The 19,091-nt window shown below is 43.4% G+C and overlaps 1 protein-coding gene across 3 annotated transcripts in view; it reads right to left on the bottom strand.

The window, feature by feature from the left end:
• Positions 1-2,107: 2,107 nt before the first annotated feature.
• elmo1 (engulfment and cell motility 1 (ced-12 homolog, C. elegans)) overlaps positions 2,108-19,091 on the bottom strand; it is a 91,154-nt gene continuing 74,170 nt past the window's right edge. For all 3 annotated transcript variants that reach the window (XM_030063456.1, XM_030063457.1, XM_030063458.1), the window contains 6 exons: positions 13,957-14,120; positions 10,226-10,338; positions 6,274-6,381; positions 5,777-5,859; positions 3,934-4,011; positions 2,108-3,762 (listed from right to left, as the gene is read on the bottom strand). In XM_030063456.1, coding sequence (XP_029919316.1) covers positions 3,562-3,762; positions 3,934-4,011; positions 5,777-5,859; positions 6,274-6,381; positions 10,226-10,338; positions 13,957-14,120 — 747 coding nt within the window. In that variant the 3' untranslated portion in view covers positions 2,108-3,561. The remainder of the gene's footprint in view (positions 3,763-3,933; positions 4,012-5,776; positions 5,860-6,273; positions 6,382-10,225; positions 10,339-13,956; positions 14,121-19,091) is intronic.

Below are 19,091 nucleotides of genomic sequence, written 5' to 3' on the forward strand. Positions count from 1 at the left end.
CTGTGTGCGTCCCATTGTTCCTTGCCAGTGTGTCGTCTGTGTTCCCTGGTGTTTCAGCCTTTGTTTTTGTTCTTCCAAGCCAGTTCAGTTTGTCTTTGTCTGCCTGTAAACCTGAGTCTGGTAAATTAAATATATATTACATATTTTTTTCAGTTCCTGTCACCTGTTTTGGCCGGTAGTACTGAATTGATTTGTTTACTTGAGTTTTATGAACACAAACTGAATTTAAAATCATTCTTGAATTGAACTGCCAACTAGTGAATCAAATATGATCTCTGTTAAGCCGAAGATTCACACCCTTAGTGCAGACACTCATCACTGCAACAGATTTCCTTTGATCTAAGAAATGTATCGCCCCATGTTTGCTCAGTGAGGCATGGAGCTACTGAGCATGGAGGTTTTCACATTTCATGGAGCCAAACTAATTTTACTTTGTGAGTTAGTGTATTTTGACCACTTCATCATTCTCAAAACTGTAACTTAAACCACGTGTTTTTTGAAGAATGACATATCAAGAACTAATTTTTGAACACATAAGATCATTCTTTATAAATATACACATCTATCTACATCGATAGATATATATTCAAGACCACCAATAATTGAGGGAAGTCATGTTGAGAATGCTAAGATGACCTGTAAGTTACTTGAATAGTGTCCTTAAAAACTTTCCTTCCTCTGAAACTGTTCTGGCACCACACGGTGACTTTTGAGAAATGACAGCTCAGAAAGTGACACCTCAGTGGCTGGCGCGGCATTTTGATCAAATGCTGTCTGCCAGGTCTGTTGTGGCCGGTGTCATACGTTATGCCTCTGCTGCCAGGGTGGCGGTATCAGCTCTGGGGGATGCCTGCAGCAAGGCTCTGTCGTCGGGATGAACCGAGACTGGCAGGGTAGAGAAAGAGAGAGGATGGTGGAAAAACTGTGTGCCAGCATGGACATCACCTCCACGCCCACTCCACTGTGAGCTGTGTGTGATGAGGAGCTCCTTCAGAGAGCGCCGCGTACCTCCGTGTGTGTTTGTGCCCACCACTCTCTGACTGTACTGCCAAACACGACAGCCAGTGACTCAGCTAAACAGGAGGATGTGGCAGAGCCGCTCCCTGCCTCTTTTGACTGAGATGTGAAAACAGCCCTTCGTACATTAAATCTACTGGCTGCTGTGTCAACAGCATGCCACGTTTCCTTTGTGTTCATGTGTAACACGTCAGTCTGCCAACATGCCATGGATCTGCATCAGAGGCACATATTTAGATTCTGCTTTTTATTTAAATTTCAGTTTGGGTTTTCAGTTGGCTTTGGTAATCTTATTTTTTGGTGACAAATCCTTGGGTTTAGTTTTGCATTTTTAGTTTTGAGTTGCTGTTTGATAACGGGTATCTTTGTATTTTTGTATGCTTGCAACATGTAGGTGGACTATAATAGCCTCCAAACAATACAAACATACATTTTTCAATAAGTTTCAAGTAAAATTGCCCCAAATGCTTTTTATTTTTTTTGCTCTGGACATATACAAGAACCAGAAGCACCCCAGTTATATTTCATCTTAGTTAGATTTACATGTACAAAAGACTACTAGTATGGTGGTTTCACTGGTGTTTTGGTCTTATTTTTGTCCAGTTTATGACTTTATATAATTACCTTACTCTGTGTGCATTTTCAGATAGAGAACTATGCAAACTTAAGCTCAATCAAGATATGGACAGGCTCTACATATCAATATGTAGGTATGGATCTCTCATAAATCTATATTGAAGGAGGGACATGATTTATTGCTAATGGTGACTAGCGTGTCAGTGGGTCACAAGGTGGTAAAAGACTGTAGCGTTTGTTAACTTGTTTATTCTAAGTGCAAAATCTGAATCCCTGATGGATATCTTAAGTACTAATCTATCTCTTCAGGTGTTAAAAGGATAGCTCATACCTGTTGGGTGAAGAATCAATACTAAATACAGTGTCTCTCAATAGTGGAAATGGATAAAAACAGTGTTCCAGTGTGTTTTTTTTTTGGCTCCTATTAAGTCAAAATTAACTGTCCAAGATACTGGCTCTGTTCTTTAAAGTGCATGCAGGTTTATGATGGAAAGAGAAAAATGGCAAAAAGCGGTACGGTCCATAAATCTTTAATGTAAACAGCAGTTTGAGGGGCTTTGGAAAAAAAAAAAAGAAAAAAAGAAAAAAAACATCTTCAGGTATTAAATAGGAAGGAGAAAATATATAAATCATACTAGAAATAACAACCATGATCTGTTTTCTTTTTTTTTTTTTTAAATTAAAAAAATACATAAACCTTCAAATTTTTTTGTGGCCATATGGTCCTGAACACAAAAGGACAGCTTCCCTTGACCAAAACACTAAACATCCTCTTTAAAATACCAACGACTTGGCAGTTTTCACAATTTCAAATCACTAAATCATGACCATCGTACAAACAAACAGAAAAAAGCTCAAATATTGCTTTGGAATGTCGTGTACAGCAGTCGATACAACGAGAGGGAATCCAATGAGGGACAGAGTGTGTGTGTGGCTTTTGTAATGGTGTTTTTACAGTTGTCTATGTGTGTGTACAATATGCTATAAGCAGCATGTGGGATAATATTACCATCAGAATATTCAAAAGAGGCATTTCACTGCATTACAGTGCCTGGGCTGTGACGATCGACTCACTTGTTGTAACAGTCTTCAGTATGTGTGAAGTACGGACAGAGCGTATATAGGGGACAATTTTCAACAAGTTCATACTTAAAAATTTGACCTTAAATTCAGTTGAACCTTCCTTCCTTCCTCTGAACATATAGCTGCCGCAAATAAATGGGAATGTGACAGGAAATACTGTTGGAAAGCCGATGAACCCCCCCCCCCCCCAAATGGCAACCCGGTCCCTCCCTGCCTGCAGAACGACACAACCACTTGCAAAATGGCCCTGTCCAGATCCCTGACACCCCCCTCCCCCTTCCCCCCTTCCCTCCCTGTTTTTCAATAACAGCCTGAGGAAAAAATAATAAAATAAACATTAAAAAAAAAAAACAACCAAAAAAAAAAAAAAAACAAAAAAACAAAACAGGACAACCAGAAAAGCTGAGTCAAATAGAATTTCTAAGCATTTCTCTACAACAATCTCCAAGCAAAATGACAGCGGGTGCCTCAGTCGAGAAGTGAGCGACGTTTGGGTTGGCGACATCAGACACACACAACAGAGGGAGGGAGAGGACGCAGGACGACCGGGCCGACGACACAGGCCAAACACGAACACTTCCTGGTTTCTCTCTCTCTCCCCATGGCAACGTGATGACTCAGCAAAGCGCCGCGTCAAAGCCGGATCAACCCGAGTCACTCAAGTGCAGCCTATTAATATGCACCGTTTTCTCTCTTAAAAAGGAGGTCTAGCAAGAAGCAAGAGGAAAATAGTAAATCCTTTTCTTCCAATCACAGTTCATTTTACAATATGGTTTTATTCATTTTTTTTTGTTTGTTTGTTTCCAGTTTTTAAGAAAGGGAATTGGTCCAGTGAGTACAGTAGGTGCTGGGTAGGTGTTGGGTTGGGGCTTGTGGGTCGGTTGCTTAGTTACAGTCATAAACAAAGTCATAGTTGCTAGGCTCTTTGGGAATTGGGGGTGGAGCCTCAGGAATCTGGATGTTCTCTAGATCCAAGAGGCGGAGCTTCATCTCCATGGAGAGGAGGGTGTCCATGTCTGATTTGGTGTAGTCGCTGGTCATCTCCTTACCGAGGAGGGCATTCAGACCATCTGTCCACACACAGTACTGCAGAGAGAGAGAGGAGGAGAAATATCTCAAGCATTTGGATACGCTGCAGTATAATAACATCCCAACGTGCACAAAGCTTATCATGTAAACGTCCCTCTTCATGCTGTTATGTGTGTTCATTCTCTGTGACATTGGCAGCGACCACAGGGCCGGCCACTGTGCGCGTACCTCATGCTTGTCAGGAGCAATAAAGTTTAAATACTCGTCAGACTCGTAGAGGACAGAGAAGGCCAGCTCTAACACCTCCTGCAGGGAGAGGGAGAGGAGAGAGAGAGGAAAAAAGAGAAATAGTGAAAGAGAAAAGGAGGGGTGAGACAGAGGAATCAGGGTTCAGAGATGAGATGCAGAAGGTGCGAGGAGGAGGTAGAAGAAAGGGTGCAGGAAAAACAAAATAAAGGGAAAACAGGTGAGATTTACACAACAAAGCTAATAAACCAATGCAATCTCCTTCTCCTCCTTGCATCACCTGCTCTGTTACTTGCATTGCACATACTGTATATTCACTTTTATCAACTCACTGGGGAAGGGTGTGCCGATCTTAGAGAGAAATACCTGGATTCCCTTAAGATAAAAGATGGGAAAACGCCTAGGGCACAGATAAGATGTGGAAAAAAAAAAAAACGACTTGAAAATCCATCATACATTTTTCTAGGAAACAAACGCAGGATGAAAATACGAGGACATATGAGCAACAGGGTCAGAGAAAGGTATTGATTTTTCAATTAACTGAAATCGTCCTCAAATCTTCCCGAAATCCCAAGATCGATTTTGCAATGTATGTCTTTTTTTCAGTGGATGTGTGAAGATTTTTGCTAAATGTTAAGTAGCGCCTCCCGTCCTGCAGATGAACTACCAGCCTTCAGAAACTCAGCTGACCGAGTTACATGTTAATGAACAAACGAACAAACAGCGGCAGGAACTCCCTGCTGAAGCACCAACACGCCGAAAGGCAGATGCTTCCAAACACTTTGGATTTAAGAACCATGATGGTAAAGAAAAGGCGGACAAACGCAAAGCTATGTATTGGTATTATAACTGAAATATCCCAACTCAACTTATACAGAATCAAATTGTAATCAATGTCAAACTGAATTGAGACCTTGTGGCTCAAATTGGGAAATCAATACCAATACCCAGAGCAAGTGGGCAACACTCTCTCTGGGTATTTTTGACTAGTAAGGAACAGAAGAGAACATATTTTATCGCAGAGTCATAAATATATGACAAAATTACAGATGATGAGTCAATCCCCCAGCCTCCCTCTGTCTTGGTGTCTCACAAATGGTGTGTGTGTCTGGCCTGCTCCAAACTCCGTAGAGGTGACTTTGGCTGGCCTTGTAACAGTGAGTAATGAAATGCGCTTGTGTTCTCATTCACAGCCCACAGACCCCCCTCAGGCCATTCTTCTAACCCCGCGCTTATCGACAAGGTAATAAAGGAGACAAACCAAGGAGGAGGCGTGCTCCTTTGTCTTGAAGGCTATTTATCCGAGATCCAATATATCAGTCCCGTGGGTGGGGGTGAAGGTTTGGAGAGGCAAAGTGCAGCACAGGAAGGGCTGATGTGTACACACACACACACACACACACACACAGACAAGATGGCTCTTTCGTCCCGGTTAGATTACCAGAGGGCATGGCAACGTGTTGCTTCAGCACTCAGACATCAAAGAAAAGTGGTCAACATGTTTTTCAGGGCTCTCGTGTTGGCAGCTAAAAAAACTATTCTGCAATTTTATTCCTAAGCAGTGCTGCTGATGGCTCCGTCTCTGTGTGCTAAGCTGCAAGAGCCGAGACGCATGTTATTGTGTTATTTCCCAAAGCCAAATTATGTAACGGACGTCACGTTATGTAACTCGCACACAAACACTTTCTGTCTCTCAAATAGACACCCACCCACACGCATGCACGTCTACACACACTTGTTGGCACACATGCGCACACATGCACACACACACATACCGACAAACTCACCTACTCCCACACACACACACACAGACACATACACACACCTTGTTTTGCTTCAGGGCTCCCTTCTCCTTCATGTGAGGACAGTCTTTGCCGGTGACAACAGCTTTGATATCAGCCACAGGCACTGTGGAAGGACAGCGCAACTCTGTAAACAACAACAACAACAACAGCCACAACAAAAACAAAAACAACTACAACAACATCTTTCTGACAACCGTGTCTCCGCAGATGGGCTGCTGATTTATTCATAGTAAATTCCCCAACAGATCAATCACTGTGCATGCATCACAAATTAAACTCATGTTGACTTTATCTTAAGGACAAACGCTGCTATATCAGACAGTGACAGAAGTGCATGCATCTCCCATGAGGCAATGTTTTCAGGCTATGTGCCATGTGTATTAATGCCTTCAGCATGGAGAAAATAAATGTGGACATTATAAGGGGATACAAAAGTAAATGTAAAGAAAATAATTCTGCGTTTGCACTGAAAAAAAAAAAAACATAGCAATGTACAGCGACAAATCTCACGACTTACATTTGTCCTGTAGAGAATCGTGGGGCACCTCGCCCTGGGGGCTCTCCTCCAGATCCCCATAGTGCAGGACTTTATGGTTAGGAGACAGGCGACAATACCAAAACTTATCTGGAAGGAGAGAAGTGGAGGAAGTGAGAGAGGAGGAGAGGGACGACAGGAGGAGGGAGACAGATTTGAAATACGTCAGTGGCTGGCATATGACATCATTTGGGATTACATGAGTCATGTACAGGAGAGAAAAATTAGCACTGCAAAAATCTGTGACCAAAACAAAAAAAAAAAAAAAAATTAAAAATTAAAGAAAAATCAGCAAGGTCCATAGGGAACATCCACAGATGGGCTATGATGCTTTGCATGAGGAAGGTGTCTTGATAGGCAGCAAATACACAGCTACCAGACAGTTGGCCATTATCATTATTCATTTAAACGAATACAAAAAAAAAAAAAAACATAAACAGAGGCACTGAAGCAAAGATTTACAAAAAGGTACCACTGCGGCCTTATTAAAGCCTCACTGCTGATCCTGTTGAGTGTTCTTGTCTATTTGCTGATGGCATGGCGGAGCCTCCAGCTGCCGAGGCCGACAGCTGTGTGTGTGGAGCATCGGGCAGCGCCACACTCAGTGGTGAGCCTGGTGTTCTTTAGTGGTGCCATGCCAAGGTGGGCACTGAGCTAAGCTGGCAGTGAGCAGGCACAGACTGGGGAGGTCTGGTTGGCGCACGCATGGGCGGCACAGTCCAAATTCTAATTGCTGAAAATAGACAGTTGGCAGTGCCAGGCTGGTGCAGAGTAGCGCTAATCCATGGGGAGCGGGTAGACGTGTGTGGCGGCTATGAGGAGAGGGGGGTGTCGACTCTGTGTGTGTGTGAGCACATATAGTTTTCCCTAGCCATCTGTATCCCCCCCTCTTGGATTTCAGTGGCTTCACTCTTGCGTCATATTCAGAGTGCAACTTAAAACTCAACTGTTGTAATTTGATTCATCAGCCATCAACAGAAAAAAGGCCAAATTCCCATGTTTGCTTTCACATTCCTGCAGCAGCACACACACCTCACACTCTCCCAGGTGCTGTAACCTGTAGACTGAAGCAGACTGCCCTTGAAAGACGCTGCATGTACAGGTACTCTGGGCTCTAAACACCGCCAGCCTGGGCTTTTAGTAAGAAGACTCCCCTCCTAATGGGCAAACTGGCACTTCGGAAGGGAGGAAGAAGAGTCATCTCCATTGAAGAGCAGCTAAATTAATATCTGCTGCAGAAATTTGATTTACAAAGGCTGAAGGACTTTGACACAGCCGGATAAGAGGCTGATGGAGGGGTAGGAGAGGAAGGGAGGAAAGAGGGGTGAACACTGCATTTGTCCAAAAAGTGTTGGGCGAAGACTCTCAACTGTTGAGAATTAATACATCTGACTGTGAAACACAAAATCTGACTGTAGATCTGTGATTCACTAAGATCACATCCTAAAATCCTGTGTTACATGTGCAAGAGACTCCTTTATTCACACATCCCATTTCACCTGACCTCCTAATATTGAATGAAACTGGGGTCGGACTGTGCAACATAATGAGCCATAGGGCTCCTTTTATCCTTGTTCAGAGCTTGCGCTGCCTCAGGTCTCTAAGGCAAAGTGCTCTTCACATTGTCAACACATAGATATAAGTACCGCCCAGAGAACAAAGGCTGGAAAATAACTCTGAGCAGAGAGGCGGAGGAGAGAGGAAGAAGGAAGGACGAGTATCTAATGGACAGATATGGATGGAGGGAGGAGCAGGGCTGAAAAGGAGGCAGAGAGAGAGGAGAACGAGGGATGGAGAGACCGAAGTGGGAGGGAAACCGAGCGGGAGAGGCATGTGAATGTAGGAGACACACACACACGCGGGGAGTGGTGCTGAATAAAACAAAAAAAGGGGCATGAAAAGAGTGACGGACGGGCGAATGAGTGTTGTCGAGAAACAGCGTGCCCTTGAGAGCGACTCCTTCATGTGTCCTCAGAGGCAGAGGCGGCTCGTTCGGAGCTTGAAGGAGGCAGACGACTCGCCTACAGACTGCACTGCAGATTAAAGTCAGTGTAATCCCACAGGCTAGTGTGCTAAATTAAATCCCGTGGGACTCATGAACCAGGCTGTATACAGTGTGTGTGGGTCTGCATCCAACTCTTTCTGGCTAATGCCTCTCTGTTTTGATGTTTGGTTCGTGTGTGTGTGTGTGTGTGTGAGTGCGTGCATATATGTGCATGAGCTTCCAATGCCGTTGACAAGCATTCAAGGATCTCCAATGTAATAACCATAATATGCTAATACAAGACTCCAGTCACAGCATGCCACTGCATAAAAGCCAGACAAGCATAAATCAGCCGACCACAAGCGGCGAAGACAATCAGATATTCAATCTGGGCGATACTTTCCACCTGTACGTGTGTCCCGCTTCAACCTCGCAACTCAGATCTATTTTTTCCCCCCCATTTTTGCTTGTCTTTTCAATTTTTCCATTTTGGAAACCCCAGTTGACAATATCTAGATGACAGTTGCCAAGTCGAATCAGTGATAATGCGCTGTAAAATGCCAAAATCCAGTCAGGAGGGAGAATCAACCAGTTTTTTTTCTCAATTTAAGCTGACTTATTGAAGATACAGGGTTTTTGCAGGGCGCCTGTGACAGTAATGCAATATAATTTCTGTTAACACTTCCACAATGAGTCAAACAATTGCAGAACCTGGATTTGTCATTGTGTTTTTTATTCTCTGCATTTCTATGTGCCTGTGTGCAGACGGGGAGAAGAATGACAGAGAGGGGTGAGGGAAAGTGCAAGAGGGAGGACAGAAGAGTGAAGGGATCAGGTCTCAGGCAGATTAAATCCTCTTTGACTGTGAAGAGCAGCGTATTATACAGGCTAAATGCTACCACTGCTACTCCTCTCTCTCTCCCGCTCCCTCCTCCCTCTCTCCCTTGTGACAGCGAGTGTGAAACACGATATTAGGCCGGATGATTCCAGCACGCTTCTATTTGAAGTGGCTGCTGAGTTTTCTCTCTCTATCTCTCTCCTCCTCTCTCCTTTAGTGACTCACTGAGAGGGGAAACTCTCTGCACTTAACACCAAATTAAGTTAACAGAGAGTAGAAAAAGTGTGAGGCTGTGCGACTGCCCGCTACATAAAATTAATGTATGCCCTACTGATGTCTGTGTCTACAGGTGGGTGTGTGCGCGCGTGAGACTTATGCTTCACAAAAGAGACGCACTACAACATCATGGCACCACAAAAAAAAAAAAAAAAAAAAAAAAAACGAGACATCCTTAACTGCCTTCAATCGGAAGCATAACAATCTCGAGCCCTTGATGGCTGCCTGAACACAAAACAGCTCGTGGAAAGGATGGAAAAGAGGCTCTCGACGGATAATACTTTGTCATTTTCACCCCCTCTCTCCACACTGCATAACCGGAGATCACTGAAATCTCTTCTTTCGTCATTCTTTAATTGCGTTTCTCTCTCAAATGCTTCTCTGGAGTTCCTGACATTTATCTTGGCGACTGCGTACGCAGTGTAACAGGGAGGAGAAGTGTTAGTGCATCTCTGAGTGTATGACGGAGGGTGAGAAAGGGAGGGTGCGCCTCTCAGTGCTCAGCTAGCAGCGACGGCAGCATGTCAGTTGTGGGCCCCACTACAAACACCGAGAAGAGCCAGAGGAATTGGTGGGAGCTATTAAGACCGCGAGGATTCGAAGCAGTCTGTGACTTCAATGATCTCTTGTGGTACAAGTGGGGCTCTGGCAAAACAAAGGGAGCAGAGGGAGGGAGGGGTGGTGCAGCGGTGGTGGTGGGGGGTTCAAAGCTCATGTGGGTATGTGCTGTGAATGAGAACAGGATAACCTCGGAGCCTCTTAACCTAGTGCTTGTTTGCTTTTATGGAGCTCTGTGTGAGTGTGTGTGTATGTGTGTGTGTATGCGTGTGTCTTACCTTGCCTCCTGCGGCTACTGATCTTCCTGAAGCAGGTTCCTTCGCACAGCCTGTTGAGTCTCTGCTGTTTGATCAACTCCATTATCTCTGGCTGGATCTTCTCCCTCAGCTCCCTGTACAGGACAACACAAGGAGGGAACACTTGGTTCTTTGGGTCCTTGGTTCGCGAGAATCATCCAAGTCGTGTAAACCACACCCATCTGGTTTTGTAAGCAGGCAGCAAGACTTGGAAGTGAATTCTTTTACAATTCACCAGGTCTGCTGGCAGCATGCAATATTCATCTGACTGACAAAATCCCTTGGATTATGACTGTCAGGAGCGAACAACACAAGATGGGCTGAGAACACATGCGCGGCAAATGCACAAGATATGCTCTTGTGCACGCACATGCATGCTCGTAAACACACACTGACACAAACTCCATATGGAGACCCAAAAGCCTCATGAGTAAAAATCTGCCCTGCTGCAGCTCCAGCTTGGATCTCTGCGATTTATGCATGCATGTACATGTATGTGAGTCCGTGTTGCATATGAATGCTAAGCACACAGCGCAAGTCAACATGAATTATGTATAATAACTCTCCTAGCACTGCGTCTCCCTTTCCTTTTATTTTCCTTCATCATGACTGAAGGTCCTTTCTCTTGCTCTCTCTAGCTGTGTCTCGGCCCATTCCGTTTTATTTTGCCAGAAATATGATTTTGTTGGGTTTGTTTAGGTTTTCTAATTTTTAGCCATACAATGGTGATTTCATTTCTAATGAAAGATTAGCATTTTCTTGTTGTATTTCCCCTCTGTTATCACATCCTTGTCTTTCTTTCTATTCCTTGCCCCTTCTAGGCTCATCCATTTCTCATGTCCTCGGCCTTCCTCCCCATCGATGTGCTTCAGTTTTATTAGTGGACTCTTTACTGAATTAATCCCTTGTTGGATATGAAGTCTAACCTGTTAAATGGGACAGTTCTACAGTCACTTACAGGGACTTGTGGTTATAGCTTTACCACCTCATGTTCTAATGTTCTGACCAAGCCAGACACAGGCGAGATTATTTTGGTGTATGTGTGTTGACATGGTTTGGCCGCACCATCATCTCAGAAAATTGTTCCAATAGAGCCGACTTTCCAGGACTTACAAAAAAAAAAAAAAAAAAAAAAAAAAAATCACAGTTGAATTAAGCGGTGGAAATCTTGTGCTGGTAGAGCTAAGCAAGGGAAGCACTCTTTGGTTAATATCAGGTGTTCCTATTATATGATGAAGTAGAAAGAAGTGAGGCACTCAGCTGTTCAAGTGGCACAAAAACCCTTTTACAGCTTTGCGGAAATGGACAAGCACAGGTACCCATATATCAGTGAAATACTTCATAAGAACAGGAACCGGGGATCAATAATGAATAAAGCTTAGCCACTTCTCATTCTAATTTTCTGGGAACTGGATTAAAGTGAAGACATATATTAACATTTTCTCATAAATGTTTCCTCAGCAGTTCTGAGTAGACCTGCTGTATGAATTTATGAATTTTTGATAGGGTCGTGTTTATATAAGGGCAGCAGGGCGGTGCAGTGGTTTGTACTGTTGCCCCACTGGAAGAAGGTCCTGGGTTTGATTCCTAGCTGGCCAGGCAAGGTCGAGGCACTAAATTGGGTATTTGTTTGAATGCATGCCCATTCCAGGTTTTATTTTGCTGTTTTTTCCAGGATTTCAGGTTTTCTAGACACACAATGGCTATTCATGTCTAATGAGAGACTGCCATTTTCTTGCTGCATTTCCCTTCTATTTGTGTTCCTGATCACATCCTTGTCTTTCAACCTATGAATGTGTGTATGTGTCTGTGTGTCTGCCCTACAATGGACTCATGTCCTGTCCAGGGTGTTTCACCGCCTTTCACCCACTGAGCACTGGGATAGGCTCCAGCACCCTGCGACGCTAATTAGGATAAGCGGCTTGGAAAATGAAGGATGTTGAATGTGTTTGTCTAAAGTGAAATTTTTGGTGCAAGAAACTTTATGTACATACAAAGTGTGCAACACAAAAACAGCAAACACAGGATTTTTCTAATTATGCCAAAATACTTCCAAGATTTCCTTTACAATTCAACCAAAGCTATATGAAGTCATGCCTTGAATGGAGACACTTTACAGGAAGAGCAAAAGGTTCAACATCAGCTGAAAAATAAGCTTCTCCTTTAAGGATCAAAAGTCATTCACAACAATAACGGATTACTGAAATTTAGATTTTGTTGTAGCCATATTCCTTACATCTACTTCTTACTTGAGTTTGTGATTTCCTACATTTCCCAGAATGCCTTTCAACAACTCCTCAGAGAAGGGCCATGAATTGTGGATTTGATCAGAGTAAAGTCAGTATGATGTTGGATAATCTGTGGAAATCTGTTCTCTTCATCTACCTTCAATATTGTATAAAGCAAAAAAACAAAACCATGTTAATGAACACATTTATTACTTGAAAAACGGTTAAGCCTGTAACTGCTTTTCTTTTAATATTTTAATATCTTGTTTCTTATGGGAGACGAGCTATTGAAATCTGAATTGAATGGTTGATTGAATGTTTATACATAATAAAAATAGCTTCTCTAATAATGAAACTACTGCCTCTAAATTGGATTTCCTCCTCTGGGACCCAGGAATGCATCTACATCATTAATAGTTTTTTTTCTTCTTTCTTTTCTTTTCTTTTTTTTCTTTTTTTTTTTTTTTTTTTAGCATTTCAGGTTACAATTTCCCTTTAACTTTCTTTGCTTTTGCTTTACCTTGCCATTTCCACCAGCATTAATTGGTTGCTAAAATTTGATCTCTGCCCTTCCAATATTGATTCAGTAAGCCGATGGCTTAGCATTGATTGCCATTTAAAGGGACAGACTCCCCAGTGAAATGATTTTTCAATAGTGCTAGCTAGTCCATTAAAATAAAGGCAGAACAAAACAATATTGTCCATTACAGGGCCTGTATCCATAATCAGTCAATGAATGATCTATTAGAGACCAGCTCTCCAAGCTTAATGAGCTGGAGGGTCATTAATGGAGTATTCACTGGGAATGCCATTTGCAGAAAATTTGATTTTAATGCAGATTTTCAATCACGAGGGGAAAGCGCAGGTGCACCCTGCTTTATGCCAATAGCTGGCATTTGTTTGACAAATGGAAAAAGAGAACAAGTGGAAAAAAGGGAAGCAATTAAGAGTGTATTAATGACTATGGTTCTTTTATGTTGTTCCAGATGCAATTCTGTTCCTCGTCTTTGTGGGTTTAGACTTACTGACCGGTTAGATAGGGACAGGAGGAATTACTATTAACTATATGAATATTGCCAAGATCCTCTTCTTCCTGTGGTGAGCAATGACAGTCATGGACTTAATAGCTGGGAGAAAATGGAGTATGAAATTTGCTATGCTCCACTCCACAGCTGGGCATAGCTATGTCTTACATTTTCATATTTTCAGAATGGCCTTCCCTGGGCACAACACCACCAGACCTTTGCATATATGAAATTCTAGTTGAAATTATTCAAATTGATGTTCTCACACCATCTCTGCTACCCAACAAACTCACTGTGGGACTCTTCAGCTGACTCAAGTAAGCCAGGCAAGTTCAGGCAACCACTAAAAACTCTTAAACAACTGTATGTGTGTGTGTACCCCTGGATTTTAGACTGTGTTTTGACAATGTATGCCTTGTATGTGTGGTACCATCCTACTGATGGCGGGATTTTGACTCACATGATGGGGCGGGACTGGAAGTCTTCCTGGTTCATCCTTTCAGACTGGCGTATCTTCAGGATCTCAGTGTAGCTCAAGTTCTGCAGGCGACTCTTAAACTGGTCCAGGGAATTAGGCTTGAGAGTCAGCGCTCGCATGATCTGCTCCCTCACCACCTGCATTACCTGCAGAGCAGAGGGGATGACATCATCATTGATGCAGGAGGCACAGAGGATGCAAGTGAGTGTGCCAGTGTGTGTGTGTGTGTGTGTGTGTGTGTGTGTGTGTACATCGGCAAAAGACAGAGTGGCTTACAGGAAGGAGTCAGGTCAAAAACCAACCCCCTCTTGTCAGGGAAGCGTATAAAGTTCTGGTCCATTCCCGACAAGATTAATGATGTGCATTTTTTCAGAGCTGGAGCCTGTAATCCAGTCTAGTGCATTCAGCCTTAAGAGGAAAAGTGCAAGGGGGAATAATTCAACAGTGGCTATTCAACTGTTAGGCCCAGTATCACGCATCAGTGGAGAGCATTTAGAGAACTTGCCCATAGTACCCCAGCTGGGCCTATTAGTTTGACTGTGGTTGTAGAGGCATAACAAGACCAAAACCAGTGGCCAAACAAAGCCCAGGGTCTACAAAGCCCATCATCCAACAGTAAGCTGTCTATGTTACTGGCACTGCGACATGGGTTAAATCCTCAGTTGGGGACTATTATGACTACTTTGATTTGCTCTTTAACACAGGGGATAAAGCGCTGATCCCCTCCCCAGTACAAAGGTCCTTTTCCATCCCAGACACCTCCAATATAAACCACGGGAAAACAGAATTCGCCTGAAGGCCCAAAACCAGAAAATCTTACAAGACAACCACTTCCATGCCATTATCATTTTACTGTCCTGGCTCTTTTGATTCACTCTCCTCAGATTAGATCCATATTAACTGGAGATAAAACCCACAGAGTGGCCTCTGTATGTTCTTTGTGTCGATCAGCCCTCCACCCCAGTGTGTTTTGGTGGAGCGAGGAAATGAGAGCCTGCAGGGTAGGCCCTCGTTGCTGTGCGTCAACAAATTAACTATCAGACTAGATGTTGCAGCATTCATCAGCCTTGTACTCCGAAAATGAATCTGTGTTTTGCATAATTAGGATTCAAACACTCATCCAAGTCAAAGATAGACTCTTTGTGGAAAGATACCCTTCCTGTGATGCACAAAGGAATTGGCTGCGGGTAAACATCATTCCAAACATGCATCCGCAAACTCAGTACAACATAACTTGCAAAAGCGCTTCTCCCCTGGCTTCCGAATGTTTTTTCTAGCCAAGTCAAGCAGTGCTCCACCACTTTGTGCAGATAGCGTGATGGCAGAAGTGACAAGCAGTCCTGATTATGGATCAGTCTTGTTAGAAACTCCCCCTGGGCCTGCAGATTGTTGACTCATTGGATCAGATCCACTGTTCATATGAGGTGACAAAGAGAAACCCATCGCCTTCTCTCATGCTCTTTGATTTTGTTGTATTATTTTTCAGTTCTCTGCTTGAGGACAAACACTTATTCCCAACGTGAGCTGCGAGCTCAAATGCCCATGTTAAAAAGAGAAGATGAGGCTGTGGTATGGATGTTATGTTCATGAAAAAAGTGCAGAGGTATCTGGCATGTCATAATTGGCCTCTACTATTCTATTTCATCTAAAATCCAGGCCTGCTCAAAAGCAACCTCTAACTTGCCAAACCCCAATGAGTTAAGGTACCAAGCAGTCTTACATAATACTGTTATTGCTGTTTGTGTTTACTGCAAGGCGATTACTCATCAACTCGCTAACCTCTGGAGCTTAAACTGGACTCTCACTGGTCAGACGGAGCTGGGGGGCGAGAGTGTTAAAAATAGATGAGCTGAGTTGCTGAAAATTAAATATGAGAAGCCTAAACTTTAGCCCAGTGCCAAAAAAATATCAGAAAAAGTCAGATGAAACAGGCACTCAAGGATAATCCCTTTGAATCGGCGTCGCTTTCGCCGTGATAAAAAGCGGAAAGAAGTGGCCTGGGCTCCAACTCCCTATTCGGGAAGTTGGCAGCGACACGGTGAAAGCACCATAAAAAGGAATTAACCCATTTCTAATTCTAGATCCGATAAGCCCTAGAGGTAATACTCAGCTCCCACCATAAAAAAAAGAATGGGGGGGGAAAAATGCAGTCATTTTCCAACTGATTACACAATTTAATCCTGGGATTAGCTTTTGGGATGCAAATATGTTCAGAGGCGGTAATCACAGTGTATTGCCTAAAAAACTGGCAACAAACTGACCTTGGAAAATAAACACATGCGATAAGGGAGGAAAGCACAATAGGAAACAACACTGTCAGGTCACATACAGTCTGATTGGGGAATTATTTGGAGCAGTAAGCATGCAAATTCCTTTTGGCACCACTGTGAGAAAATCTGCACCTGTAGCACCAACACCTGAGCTCTGCACTCACCGACAGTGATGTTATACACCAGGATTGGCAGGCTGTTGGATTCATCAGTGGATATATTTATAAGCATAAGCTGCAATAGCAAGTTTTGAACCTATGCAACCCTGGAAGTGTTGTACTTCACAAATTTAGCTCATACACAAGACATCACTACAGCACATGAGGCGCTCTCCCCTGTGATCCAAAACAAACCGGCGCTGAGGTTAATTCAGAGCATCGGCGGCTCGGCACAATTCTGCAACACCACTGTGGCGGACCCAGACAAAAAAGGTGAGAGCTGCATGTGTACCTCTGCGTGTCTCACACTCTGCTCCAGCATCACGTCGCTGGTTGTTTAGTAACACAGCAGCAAAGTGAATCTAACTATGTTCAATTAGCCATGACTCAGAGTTGTGAGGTTTAGGCTCGCGCTAGCCAGTTACAAGAAAATGGGAGCACATCCATAAACCCATCAAGATAGCTCCCCATTCATCCAGCTACTGCAACAACCATGAATGTATTTGTGTTGACTGCTGACTCTGCACTCAGTGTGTCATCTCATGGTGTTAGTTTTTTTTTTTTTGTCTGTATTCAGTCCCTCCCTCTGCGTCTCTGTGATACCTGCGCCATATCTTCATACAGAGAAACAGGTGTCCACCTAAAGCCAGATTTATAGCCTACCGAGCGGGCTTTGCAGCCTCAGCATTTCACCTCCCCTCCACCTTCCTGTTCCTTTTCTCTCTCGCTCTCCCCTCCCCCACTCCGCTCCCCGAGAAAAATGTGCAGACAAATAGATGAGGCCACGGCTTGCAATCATGGTACACGAGATTCATCACTCCTGTCCACTGTTCTTAATTACACTCTTACACCACTAGCTAGGTTTTAACACACACACGCACACACACACACACACACACACACATGCACGCGCACATACGCACACACGCTCTCTCACACACACAAACGTGCACGAAATAAACCTTATAATTAAGTTGCACATTAATTTTCCCATTAAGATTACAAATGGCCTGTCATTATGTCTGGTAACAGTACACTAACCAATGATCATTCTTTTTTTTTAGCGTAAGACGCAGCAAGGTTGGCACAAACAGAAAAACAAAAGCAAATGCAAAGACTTAACTTGGATAACCTCTGCACAAAAATGAGGAAAGTCACAAGCTTTAGTTTATTTATCCTTTACACAAAACATATTCAGAGTGGATTACAAAGCCTTGAGAGACGAGACAAGCAAACCAAGAGCCAAAATGGGCCGCTGGAAAAAAAAAAACAACTGAAAAAAACCTGCTTGTCTTCTACTTGTAATTTCAAGTATTATATTTTATATTATTCGAACATGCTTGGCTACTCAAGGTGAGTGCCACTCTCATCTGTGGCTTGCCTCCAGATCTTTGTAAAGACTCCAGAGACCAACTACCATCCAGCCCTTGGTATTTCAGCAGTGCCCTCCCAGGGGAATGTTCATTAATATGCCTTGTTTGCAGCCGTGTCTCCGGCAGGAAAACAATTCTGTTGGCCCATGTGGCTACACTCATGCTAATTAACACGGCGAATATTCATCACATTTAATACGAACACATGGTCCCTTCACAACAGGGGGGTCATTATGAATATTTTATCTTCATCTATTTTTTCCCCATTCACCGACTGCTCACAGAGCACACTGGTAGAGGTGAGATGACGTCAATAAATTTGCAGGATGAGCTAGCTCGGTGGATAAATTTAGGCTCAGGTTCTTCCTGAGCATTTCCGACTTTTTATTCTGACAAACGGAGTCACGCGGGTTTCATGTTGCATCAGTGCAGGAGCAGAATTCGGGCCCACATTATGCATGATCCTTGGGGTATCCTACAGAAGGGGGAATCTATCTTTTACATGTTCTGGAGCCCCAACAAGTTAACTCTCATAAAGCTGCAGATGCCCATTTGACGTGATTCTGCCCTCACCCTGATGGTAAGATATTTCGGTTTGTGTTGTTTAGATGTCATACATGAATTTGTCAAATAGATTAAAAGTGGTGATATTAAAACATAATGTGCAACTAATCACTCAAACCTTTTTCTGTATTTTAACCATGTCTAATGAATTAAACATAGTGACATTAAATTATTCCTCATTTTGCCAAGGAGCCCATGTCCTCTAAGATAGTGATGAAAACTGACTTTGTACTGGTTTCATTTTAATGAAATTTTAGCTTTCGATGAAATGAGGATGATTTTAGCTCAGACACATTGGGCTTCTACTTGTCCTTTGCCTTTGCCTTGAAGGAGCCGTGTGAGCGTCTGTTTGGTCGGAGGTGTTGATCTAAGATTTATTGGTTCTATCTTGTCACCCTTTCTTTTAATCTGTCCCTCTCCCCTCCCCTTCCTCTTCCTCAGACAGCAGCCATCGCTCTCTCCTGGAGCTCGTCTGGGGGGAAGTTATAGGCAACAGACAGCAGACCAAGTGTCGGCAATAGTAATTAAACCCGTTTGTCCCACGGGCCGTCTAGTACACGTAATGAAGAATGAAGAGCTGGCCACACTAGCTCCTCTGCGGCCCTCCTCCACTCTCTTGCTCTCTGTCTCTCTCTGTGTCTCTCTCTCTCTCTCTCAAACAGGACAGTTGGACACTTGCTTCCTCAGTGTCTCCCCCCTCATCCATCATCAACAACGCACCAGCCGTGACAAATTACTGTCCCCTCTCGCCG

Source organism: Myripristis murdjan, chromosome 11 (assembly GCF_902150065.1).
Source record: "Myripristis murdjan chromosome 11, fMyrMur1.1, whole genome shotgun sequence".
Lineage (NCBI taxonomy): Eukaryota > Metazoa > Chordata > Actinopteri > Holocentriformes > Holocentridae > Myripristis > Myripristis murdjan.